This window comes from Gobius niger (assembly GCF_951799975.1).
Source record: "Gobius niger genome assembly, chromosome: 1".
NCBI lineage: Eukaryota > Metazoa > Chordata > Actinopteri > Gobiiformes > Gobiidae > Gobius > Gobius niger.
Window position 1 is genome coordinate 24,841,171 of NC_136852.1, and position 13,162 is coordinate 24,854,332.

The 13,162-nt window shown below is 41.9% G+C and overlaps 1 protein-coding gene across 2 annotated transcripts in view; it reads left to right on the plus strand.

Annotated features, from left to right (window-relative positions):
• The first annotated feature begins 29 nt into the window (after nucleotides 1-29).
• The window catches only part of ankrd13b (ankyrin repeat domain 13B), a 31,016-nt gene continuing 17,883 nt past the window's right edge, over nucleotides 30-13,162 (plus strand). Inside the window, exons 1-2 of one of the 2 annotated variants that reach the window (XM_079558327.1) lie at nucleotides 41-112; nucleotides 240-521. In XM_079558327.1, the coding sequence (XP_079414453.1) occupies nucleotides 414-521 (108 nt within the window). In that variant the 5' untranslated portion in view covers nucleotides 41-112; nucleotides 240-413. Of the gene's footprint in view, nucleotides 522-13,162 lie in introns of both variants that reach the window. The other variant, XM_079558326.1, reaches the window with a different exon arrangement.

A 13,162-nucleotide genomic window follows, 5' to 3' on the forward strand; every position in this document is an offset into this window, starting at 1 on the left:
TGCAGCTTGTCATCATCGCATCAGCCAGCACTGGAGTGGATGCGAGTGAAGAGGCGTGGAGGAGGAGGTAGGACCAGATGCTCCGGAGAGAGTGGAGGGAGAGAGCGACAAGGTGGGGGATACTGTGCAGCTGGATACGAATAAAAGCTGCGGGCAACCTAGACCTCGCTTTAACACCCATAGTTCCGAAGAGGGCTTTCATTTTTTGGTTGCCATTTTTTTTTAAAATTTTTGCACAGCCAGCGGTGTTCCTGGGAGCGCGGGGCGACTCCGATACGCCTCTGGATATGTCGCCGCGGGAGGATGGATGGTGATGTTACATTGGCTATGATAGCGTGAATAGACACACACAAAAAAAACTGTTGCCCAAACCCGCAGTCAAGGGAGGAGAGGAGACAAACTATGATCCGAGGATGATATCCGCCAAGAAAACTCCGGAGAAGTGCCGTTTTCCGGTCCACTATTTGGTGTGGCACAACAAGCATCGCCAGCTGGAGAGGGAGCTTGCGAGCAACGAGCAGGTAAGAAGAGAACAGTGAACAGTATTAGGCCTGTTTGTTTTAGTGTGACAGGCTACAGGTAGGTGATTTAAATGTAGGTCTGCATATGGATTGACAATATGTAAGATAGTGCGTGTACCCAACGTGCATTACCCGAAAATAGCGGTTATAGCTTTAGAAATAAGCTACAGCATACTTGTGGATATCAAACCTTGTATTTGCTACATTGACAGTCCTTACCAATTCGTTTATTTTGCTGCAGCCTAATTATTATTGTTGTACCTATATCTTATATGTCTATACACACTGTGCGTGTCATCAGAATTTAAGTTATCTAGAACTGGTTCCAAAAGTGCTGCCATGGCCCATGGGGGACCTCAGGGGCACTGCAAAGGTTGTATCATGAAACACTTAAAAAAAATAAAAATAAAGTTCATATATTACCTCAGCTAATAAAGGCTTCTACCTTGTATTACTATTTTGGTCTGTTTGGTCTTGGAGGAATTAGTCGTCCATCTATAATTACAGGCATCGGTCAGATTTATCCTAATTAATCCTTAGGCCATCTCTCCACTAATCTTTGCCACTGCAGTGCACTTCTTCCAGTGGCAAATCAGTTTGGACTTACTGAGCATTATTGACGAGGCCCTGAGGTGTTGTAATGCTCGTGTGCATTTGCAGAAGCAGTGTACAGTCGTCCTGCCCACTCATTGGTGTGGGATGCCCATCTCCGCCAACGAAACCAAGCGTGAGGAGGAGAGTCGATGTAAACGGTGTGGTTATGTGGGTGAGGAGACCTGCCACCACAGTTGGAAGAAGGCTTTATTGTGTGTTTTTTTTTTTTTTTTTGAGGTGGCATTACTGAAACAAATCAACTCAATGAATGCGCTGACTGTTGGGATATGTTTGTGAAGTCACACAATATGCTACATATTGACTGACGCAGTGGTTGTCCCCATAAGAGAAATGTGTAGTGCTGTAACCATAACAGCCTACTCCTACAAGCCTCCTACAAATCTCCTACACATTAAATCCAAATATTACTGCTAACCAAATGTGTTTTATGGAGATGTGATATTTCTTACTGCAACAAAATCTTCAATGTGTTTCTTTTTGGACATGGACTATGTGTATAGTTTTTTTTTTAATTACCATTTGTTGTTGTGGGGAGTTGTAGCCGGTTTCCAGAACCTCCTAATTTATTTTTCAGAAAACTACGTCTTCTGTAAATATTTCATGATGCAAATTTTACAACCCATCAGCTGCTAAAAGAGGACCATGATCCTCGTCATTCTAATACCCAAGTCATAGTCGCTTTATGCTTTTGATTTTACATATACAAATTAATTTACATTCCAGTGGAAACGAATCTGCAAAATGTGTGGCCATATAAAAACACGACATTCTTATGTGATTTAAGCGTTTCCTTTGTCCATAATATCTTATGAGGCCGAAGAGCTGAAGTTTTCCATTCATTACCCATAATCATTAGCTCTTGCTTATTACATCAATGGTCCATTTGCGCATTGCTTGCTGACTTGTATACTCAGTGTCTCACCCATTGAATCAAATGTAAGATGCAGGTGACTCTATGCAGCTAAAGGATTCCACTTTATTGTTGTTCAGGCGACAGACAGGACGTCGTATAACTGAAAAGGTTGACTGTTCGAATCCTGCTCTGGCTACTTCATATTGCAAATTATGATGAGATTGCTCACCTATGTGGGAATGTACTGTGTGAGTGAGTGTTTGATGGTGGTCAGAGAGGTCAACCTGGCTTCCATCAGTATACCCCAGGGCAGCTGTTACTACAGGTCGCCTACCACCACCAAGTGTGCAGGTGTGAGTGTATATTGATACATGATGATTTCAGAAGCTGTTTTTAAAGCACAATATGTAAGATATGATGTCGATAATATAATGTATTTGCTGTACTGTTTGTAAGCCTATGCCTGAGTTTGGATTGCTTCATTGTGTCAAAGGGATTGCGGGAGAAAGAAAGCAGTCTTGTGTTCAGAATATTGCCCTAAATAAGGTCCTACTTGGCCAGGGCATTTGGAGACAGATGGATCGTAACTTTCACAGTCAACAAACCTACATTTCTCGCTGACATGCTGCAGTTTCCAGGTCAAATCAAAAGAGAACATCGTGTCATTTGTTTCAACTCATTGTCTTCACTGACTTTTGGGCTGTCTCACATTAGCTAAACGGACGAGGTTATGCAAGAAACCAGCATGACATTTTGTTAGATTTGGGCATAAGTTAAATCGTGACATTTGCCTTTGAGCTAAACTAGTAGAAAGAAAAATAAATAGACAAAAGGAGGTGACTGGGATGGAGAGAAGAATGGAGGTAAAGTCAAACCGTTGATGAATGAACCCTGTACTATAGTGCACAGGGGAGGGGCCGGTGGACATTAGGGGAGGCTAGTGACAGATTCTGACCATGAACAGTCTCTCCGCAGCCTCACAAAACACAGCTCTGTTGAGAGAAAGCAGCTCTGGATAAAGGATGGCAGTTTATGTTAAATCAAAGCCAGGAAACGTCACTACCATCTCTGCTTTCTGTTGCAGCTTTGGCCCGAGATACTTTGTCGACTTTGTTAATGTTATCAGCGTTATAATGCCTTTTGTCTGTGGTATCTTTGGTGATATAGGGCATTGTCTTTTACATCACAAACATCCTTACTAGCTCTACTCTACACATATTGTAAGTCTTATAGTGTCTGCATATATGTAGTGACTTATTGATTTGGCACAGGCATCTATACACAGATGATTATGCAATGTTAAGTCCACATGGTAAAATCTTATGTTATTTTTTTTTTATCGCATCAATCAATCTGCAAATTGACTTTCACAGGTTCATCAGCTTTACACCAGCCATCTGCCTCCTCACTGTTGAGCGCTGCTGCTGCTGCTGCTGCTGCTGCTGCTATTCCAGTGCACATAAACCAAACTGACTTCTTCACCTCTTGCCTGGTTAAATCTTGTGTACTTGTCTTTGTTCTTTCGCGTTCAGTTGTCAGGCCCATCCGCAGTCCTCTCACTTTCAACGGCGTAATGAAATCCAAGCGCAAACTGCAAGCGCACGAAACCACAAGAAGATGAGGTCAGATTTAGTCGAGTCGATGCAACATCCCAAAGATAGAACAATACACCCTGAACAAGACAAAACAAAGCTGGTGTAAAACAATCAAGTGCCCTGCCAAGTTACTTTTACATTGGTTTATATTGTTTAGGGCAGAAGGCTTTACAATAGCCCTGAGCAAGTGACACAGCATATAAACAAATGGGACTTTCAGGGTTCTGTTTGTCCAGACCCCAAGCCGCATTGTGGGGCTGGGTGATTCAACTGTGCGGCGCAAGAATATAAAAGACAAAAAATGGCATTGGATTGTACTACCCCGGCTAATGATTGGGCGTTCATCTTGAAGATAGCGCATCACACAGCATTGGCTTTAAAGACTTGTGACTCACAGCAGCCTTTATTGACCTTTATAAGACATTTATTTGGCCTATGCTGTGAAGACTTTGAACCTACCTTCAAAGAAACTGGTCAATCAGAAATAACCCAATGAATGAACATGACCAAGCTGAACTGCAAAACAATTTTTACTTGCTAAAAATAAGCAATGTCAATGGCGTGGCATTTTTAGTTTGAAAACAAGTAATTGTGTGCTACTGTCCTTCTCATAAACCAAATATTGTTAATAACTGATCTAAAGTAAAGTGCTGTGTGCATAAAGCCTCTCCAGTCTTCATAAAATCCTGTGTCTCGAGCTTGTCGGAGATATTCGAAGATAAGATGCTCTCTAATCCTTTAGTTGAGTGGTATCCCGGTGCACAGAAAGCTTTACATACTTAAGGCCGGATCAGTTACTCATGGAAGGACAAGGCGTCTAAATATTTAATGTTGCATTGTTTAAATCAAGGTGATGGCACATGTTTGACATGTAATCTTCTGGGTCAGTTATCATCTCCATGGGATTGTCCAAAGTGTTCAACACACTGTCGGTTTCCTAGACTGCAACTAAGAGATGTCTTAAAGAGCAAGTTTATATCAACCTCATGTGGGAGCACTAATGGTGGAGCAGTATCCTAAAAGCCGCTAGTCTTTTTATACTGGTCCAAAGACTGGTTGAAAAGAGGGTAGTTCTGACCCGATTTAAACTATTGACATTGATCATGTAGTAAGTGGTTGGTGGTGGTGGCTGATGTGTGCAGACTGGTTGCCTTGTTTACCACCACCGAGTATGGAGTGAATGAATAGTGCACGAAATTGTAAAGCGACTTTGAGCGTCTGGAAAAGCGCTATATAAGACTAATGCATTATTATTATTATTATTATTAGAACAGTGTACATTTGTGGCAGAAGTGTTTAATTGTGGCAATCAGCAAAGATATTTAATCCCCTTGCGTGGACCTCTCAAATATTGTCCTCTTATAAGACTATGTAAGGTGCTGGGGGATTATAGCACTGCTTCTGGGGACTGATCTTCAGGACAGGGCAGGCTTCTGGAGCCAACCCCCAATAAGAGTAGATCCCTACTATGTGCTTTCACACATACTTTGAAGTCCGATATATTGAGGCAGGAAAGTATCGCAATAAACAATATTACTGACACAATACTAGATACTGTCAACTTTCAGGCATAAAAATGACAGTAAACCATCCATCCATCCATCCATTTTCTTCCGCTTTATCCGGGGCCGGGTCGCGGGGGCAGCAGTCTCAGCAGAGATGCCCAGACTTCCCGATCCACACACACCTCCTCCAGCTGTTCTGGGGGGACCCCGAGGCGACACCAGGCCAGCTCGGAGACATAGTCCCACCACCGTGTCCTGGGTCTTCCACCAGGCCTTGTCCCACTAGGACATGCCTGGAACACCTCCCGCGGGAGGCGACCAGGAGGCATTCGAAACAGATGCCCGAGCCACCTCAGCTGGCTCCTTTCGACATGAAGGAGCAGCGACTCTACTCCGAGCTCCTCTCGGGTAACCGAGCTCCTCACCCGATCTCGAAAGGTGCGCCCAGCCACCCTGCGAAGGAAACTCATTTCGGCCGCTTGTATTCGCGATCTTGTTCTTTCGGTCATGACCCAAATCTCATGACCATAGGTGAGAGTGGGAACGTAGATCGATTGGTAAATCGAGAGCTTTGCCCCGACTCAGCTCCCTCTTCACCACGACAGACCGATACAGCGACCGCATCACTGCTGACGCCGCACCGATCCGTCTGTCGACCTCACGCTCCATCCGTCCATGACAGTAAACCTTTGTTCTAAAAGTGCATAATCATATCCTAAAATTTACTGAACTTACAGTTAAAAATCAAAGTTTTAAGAAGATAAAGTAGGGGATAAATACTAATAAATGTACAGACGATAAATATCAAGCCCAAAAATGTATTGTTTATCTGTTATTTGTTGATCGATTAATCAATATAGTAATTATCGTGACAGCCCTATTTCCACCATGCCTTATAATTGCTACCAGCTTTAGACTTAATCACGATTTGATAGAAATTTGATGAATTCCAAAAGCCTAATACATGGACCATAACATACATGGGTAGATAGCCATGCACATTTATTCGGAGGAGATACCCTCTCTGCCACAGTGCGCTGTAAGCTCTCTATGCCATCTAGTCCATATGGAGGTTTTTTTTAGTTAGTTAGTTAGTTTGTCAGTTTGTCAGTTAGTCAGTTAGTTAGTTTACTTTATTAATCTCCCAAGAGAAATGTGTTAAGTAAAATATTCCCTATTCCCTTTTGTCAGATAGGGTCAGTCAACAGTCTCCTTATTTCTAATTGGATACATCTAAACCCACACCCAGACTTAGAAAGAACATCCAGAGCAACAGCTGGTGTGTCTCGCACTAGTGCACTGCATTATGTGAACTCATCATATGCCGCACACGCTGCTTAATTTAAATACATTCTTTCTCCCCATCTTTGGAAGAGCTTTTAAGATGGTTCCCTGTGACAAGAAGCTGTCGGCGTCTTCAGATAAACATCACGCAGGCTGATGGAGCTATCAGGGTGCAGGCTTGTTGTGTCTTTCAGTCCAGCTGTCCGTCTATCAGCAGACTGTGAAGATGTCGGCAAAAGATGGAGAAACACAGAAACATCAAGTAAACTGTAATGTAGGTCAGGGAACTCACTCGGTGCGGCTGGTATTTCCACTGCGCTGGTGTTATTAATAAAGGAGGAGAAGCCAAACGCAGAACAGTGAATCACCAGTCTGATAACATCATTCACTGATTTGCAAAGTAATGACAAAGAAATAGGTTTTTAAAGCTTGTGTTCATCTGTACTTGGACCAGTGCCTTTGGCTGCAATGGTTTGATTTTATGGCAGACCTACACAGTGTAGGTCTGCCATAAAAAGTGGGTTTGTACATTGTGTTTTTAAAATCTATTAATGAGAATTATGTTTTGTGTTTTCCTGTGCTGTGACACGCTAACATAAGCAGGGTCTGACTAGATGTCCTCCATATGGCCCATAGTTGCTCGTATGGGATTTACACTTGCCTTTTGTAACCCCAAATTATTATAATAAAACTGTTGCATTTGAAGCATAATTTGGTACATAAAGTGTGTACACCACTGACAATTAAGATAATGAAGCATAGTTATAATACCATCGGTTTATGATGATGGAAGCAAAGGTGGAGTAAATTAAACAGGAAAACGGTATGAGACTGCATTCCAAGCAAAAACCCTCAGCCACTCCGTCTCCACCACAGGCGCAGAACCATTAGCCCCCTCAGCCACCATCTGACCACCAACACCAGCAGTGGTGTCATCCCAGAGATATTTACCAGGTCAAATTGACTTATATTCTCCCTTCATCGCATGTTAACATTCCTGTTTAATATTCTTTAACACTGCTGAATCTTTGGCATCATTGGCAAACTCATAAGGCTTGTTTTAACCAAAGACTGTGAAAAACATGGACGTAGCAACACTATTAGCTGCTGAAGCTTAAGAGGAAATGGCAATAGGCTCCACAGGTTCCTTTTCTATTAAAACTGTTTGGGCCAGATCTTGTGCCTGGTGAAAGGAGTGTGCATACTCAAACTGACAAAAGGAACGCATATCTTGTGAGTGGCGCTGCATTGCATTATGTGCCTACGCCACTTGCGAGAGGGCGTCGCTTATATGTCATAGGTTGATGTAAACATTTTCTTGTTTACATCGTGCTGCCTTCCACAGGCTTTCACAGGTCAAACTTAAAACTTAATTAACCCCATCGTGAGCTAAACAATGTTTGTGTCTTGATGTCAGAGATGTACGTAGCCTATGCCGGTCCTGCTGTGGCGCGGATCGGTCCTCGCTTGGCCTTAAACGCGAACAAAACAAATGCACATGTTCATCCCCCAATCCCCCACAACCCTTGCCTGCCCTGCCAGACACTCCTCCTTTCTGTTCAAAAGAAGAACCGTCTGCTCGCAGCCAATCATTTCACAATTTTACCCACATCGGTCCAATCACACACCAAGAGACAGAAGCCATCACCTGTCACCACCACATACTCTTCCAAAACATTAAAGATGGCGGCGCGGCGACCGATACACTGTTTTCTTCTGCTCTTTCATCTGTTTTAAATCATTTGGAAAATATGAAATCCCTACATTTTTGGAACGGCTTCCTGCCGCTTGTTGCTGTGACGTTTCTAGCATTGCTCTAATTGGTTGATGCTGTCTGGCAATCACGCCCCCCCCCCACTCACACACACACACAAACAGTACACCTCAAACAATATTCTATGCAGGTGCTCATTTTAATTGGGCACAAGATCAAATTAAAGAGAAGACTAAGTAATGAGCTGTTAGACTAATACAGTAATGACATGTTTTAACCTGTTTGCAGAAGTTTAAACTGTTAGGTTTTTCATAATTCCTTAAAGAGGACAGATCATTTTGTCGATTGATTTGTCGATTTGTTAATTGTGACCATTAAAATTGCAATTTTGATTCGACTGTGATTGGTATTCATTACATGCCGCTCATCTCATGTCGGACCTTTGCAAACTGTCCCGTTTGTTTCTAGAGTGCAGTCAAACTGAGAAGGTTTTCACTGTGCTGTAGCATTTGTCACTGTCTTTGTTGCACTAAAACATCACAAAAGGGAGGCACGCGCGGGGAACCAAGGTTATTTTTACCCCGCGCCCTCCCTCTGCCACGCCGTACGCTCCGTGAACAAACATTTTCTGAGACTTTTTGAGCTCTTGTGTGTGTGTTTTTATGAAAGATTGATGCGGGCCTAAGTACCTGCCAGGCTGCATCAAACTAGGGACCTACTGAGAGAGAGAGAGAGAGAGAGAGAGAGAGAGATAGAGAGAGAGAGAAGCAGATGCCAGAGATAGTGACGGCCATCAATAATGCAGTGTCCACTGAGTCGACTTAAGGCATGCAGTGGAACCGAAAGGCTGAGGTGTAATTAGGAGACAAGGTTTATAAGGTCAAAGAAATGTGAAGTGAACTAATGAGGCAGTGTTCGAATATGGGAAAGCAGACAGTAATGCTGCTTATTTACAACACTATATTACATGCCATACTTTAAGTTTTGAAGCCATTTCATTCAGAATGCTTTTAGTTTTAGTTTTTTAGAGAAATTTTGTCAAATATATCGCATGTGTTGGTTAAAGAGGTTTGGTTAGCTTTTCAATCTAGAAAAGCATCCAACAGAGGAGACAATCATGAACATTTCAAAGAGTTATTAGTTTGAGTCAGAGTATACTAAGTTTAGTTTAGACAGCCTCAAACTTCTGTGAATCCATGTGAATGGATGTTGTCATTACACATCATTACACATAGTCTGTGAAAGTAGATATGGCATTGCTATATTCTTTTAAAACAATAGTGCTGTGACATACAATATGTGAGTCATTGAGTTTATAAGTAGGCCAGGATCTCCGAAAGTTATAGAGCCGATAAAAAAAAAGTGTAGCAACTTTTGGAAATGTCAGCTGTAGTTGTGCGTATAACATAAACCTAAGATTTTGACTGTCATTCCATAATCGCACTTAGTTTGCTGCTTCTTAAAGCAGTACTAAGTAACTCATGCCCTTTCGAGGCCATAAGCGCCACTGCAGGTGTCGTAGCATGTTGCATTTTTTTACTCATTAATTGTCCTTGAGAGTAAATACTGCGCTGATAGAAAAGACAAAAGGAGAGATGGATATTGTACATCCAATAACACAATGGAGATATTTTTTTTTCTCTCAAACTTGGCTGTAAATACTATTGTGTTAGCTTCTTCACAGGGCCTCCGACCCGGAGCAGGGAAAGCTGCAATTGTAGTTTTCTGGCCAGAGACACCAGGGGGAAATGAAAGACCCCCAAATCATCCCATTAACACTTGTATTACCCCAGAGGGACTAGGAAAAGGATTGATCAAGGTAAACAAGTTACGTAGTACTGCTTTAAATAAATTAGTCTAAAGTGAGACAAAGTAGCACTAAGGAGAGGAGCCATCGTTTATCCAACCACCAACTGTGAGTGAAAAGGTGTTGAACTGAATTGATAGAGTAATGTATTTTTTCTGTTCATTTTATACTGAAGGTACCAATCATCATATAGTATGACCAAATGATGTTTCCTGTCTCCTGAATGTGACTTTAACTTAAAACACTCCACTGAATCAGGCTAAACAGAGACAGAGGATCAGGTTTGTGATCCGATGCCCTCTCCCTTTTGAGAGTTTCAGTCTATTTTTCTCTTCTTTTTTATACATGCAGCACAATTCCCACTAAGATATGAGGGTTCCAAGAGGTCTGTGAAATACCTCATTAACTCTCTCCACACTGTGAGATAATTGTGTGGTTAGTTGGCCTGTTCTGCCTTAAGCTGGGCTGTCACACTATGATGTCCAAATGAACAGACGAGCTCACCCACGCACCATCATCCATTTCTTGTTCAAGACGGACATCAATTTGAAATAATAAAAACTCACAAAAGGTTAATTTATCTCCTTTTGAGCTGACAGTACTACCTATTATGTTCCCCTAGACCTCCCTTTTGGCATAGTCTTCAGTTCTCATCAGGCAAAAATGTAGTCTATAGAGTTTGAAATGTTAAGAAATAAATCTGCCAGAATCCCTGTCAGTTTGTGTTACTTCAAGGTTCAATCACGGGCTTTGCTTGAACTGTGCCTTCTCCTATTGACTGTTCGTTTTTCGTCCTAAGTGTGCCTTTGTACCATCTGGTCTCTGCCGTGTCCTCTGGGACTATGGGATCTGCCTGGTGTTATAAATACATGGGGCTGATGGTGCGTGAGCTGTGTATTTACATGGCTCTTAGGAAACTCTCTGTGTCACTATAAACACAAACTGAGCTGACTCAATCGTTCCTCAGACCTGTCCCCACGGTTTAGTGTCTTTCCCTGGGGGAGACCTCCTGCTGCTACAAACCACTCCCTCCATCTTTTTTGCTTTCTTTGTTTCCGTCTTATCTACCTGGCTGCATTTTGTAGTCGTGCCTGCAAGCTAAATCTGTCAGGCATTTGTACATTCACAAACATGATTTGTTTGAATCTGCCCCACCAGTTTTTCATTTTGATTTTGGACTTATTCACTCTTGCAATCAGAAACACAATGATTTTAGTCATAGGAAAAGCAGAGCACCCAGAGGAAAGCGACGCAGACACGGGGAGAACATGCAAACTCCACATAGACAGGCCCCACATGACGACGCTAAACAATCCACCACCATGGATTCTGTGTATCATGCTAAGAACTAAATCATTATAGAGTGTAGTGTTCCTACAATATAATAAAAAATCTCACCCCGTACTTTGGTTCATGAACTGTATCTGACAGTGTTGCGCTGAAAGTGTAATATCCATTAGATACTGTTGACTTACTTACTTCTTTTACCTTTGCATGAGGAGATGACCAGTTGAGTCAGATATGGAAGTTGCATGATAACTCAGAAGTAGTACATTTGCATATTGGCCAGAATAACATGCATTTACGCTCCTAATTTCCCTTGCAAATGACACTTCACAGTAACAGTAACACTTGCAGCACTTTTCCACATGTTGTTTAACATATTGTTCTCGAAGATTATGTGTCACTACAGCTGATTTTTGTGTCGAAGCTCCCTTAATGTAACTTAAAGGTGTGATTAAGGGTTAAGAGGGAATTTACAGTGTTGGGTAGTATATACATGCATACATACATGTATTTAGAATATGTATTCTAAATGCTCATTTTGAGTAACTGTATTCAGGTACAGCTACTTCTCTCTCTCTACTTCTCTTTCATTTTAGGGTTTTTAGAATACAGTGACTTTCTTAAAATCATGGGGATACATTATGGTACTCAATCATTCAATTTAAGCTTCATATAACAAGAGGGAAAAGATCAAAATGACCCGGTGTGCTATTGCACAGAAGAAGAAGAAGATCTTTATTTATATAGCGCCTTTCACAGACATATAGTCACAAAGCGCTTTACATGAGACAATTGTACATTCTCTCCATACTCGGTTGTGGTAAGCTACGTTTGTAGCTTCAGTTTCCCCTGGGGGAGACTGACAGAAGCGCTGTCGCGACTGCACACGTCTGCGCCAACGGTGCCTCTGACCACCACCATACATGCACTCACATCATTCATCCTGACCTATTGTACATGTTTTTAGTGGTAGGGGAAACCAGAGCACCCGGAGGAAACCTACGCAGACACGGGGAGAACATGCAAACTCCACACAGAAAGGCCCTATCCAGGTGGGAATCGAACCCGGGACCTTCTAGCTGTGAAGCAAGAGCGCTAACTGCTGCGCTACCGTGCCGCTAGTGTTCTTTTTTACCTTTCTAATTGTGGCAAATAAGTTCAAAACAGGCGAGACAACAAGCGTAAAGCACACACTGTGTTTATAAAGGCAAATTTATTTCATCATATACTGTAGGCCTATACACCACATTTGTGCATAGATGTGAAGCAAATCAATGTGAAAGTATTCTAAGTAATCAGTATTAGGCAAGTGTTCAGTATTCTGTAGCTAAATACAAGCACTGCCCGTTTATTAAACCATTATTAGCTGCATAAATATCACTATGGCATCAGTACTTATCAACATAAATGTGTTTTGGTTTCTTCTTTTATGGTATTGCTTTAGAAATCCCTCTTTTTTCTCCTCTCCCTAAAGACGATCCTTATCTCTCCCCTCACTGTTTCCGAGAAGCAGAGTTAAAATAGGCTATGGACTGCCATGCACTTTATTTTTTGCTCTCAAGTCCTCAAAGAGGCCGGCGTAATCTCTTGGACAAGAAAGGACACAAAGGAGGTGATGCTATTGGAAAGTATCGGAAAGGTTCTTGCGAGTTTTGTGTTATAGGTGCATGATTGGGGAACGAGGCAGACGTGGGTTAACGTGAATTTGTCCTTGTACAATTTGCCATCTTTCAATAGTTGACTACTTTTGTATTACATTTCTACATACATTAGTATTTATAGAGTCCCTCTGAAAAGCCGACAACACATAAATTGCTTTTGATCATTTCAAAAGAGTGATACAGACAAACAACAGCCGGTGCCTGCTGCATCAATGGCTGCCTGGCAAATATATATTAAACATAAAATCTTCCACAAAGGTGTCTGCCCAGAGTCCAATAAATTGTCATATTTCAGTACTAGAATATGCAGTTTCAAGGTA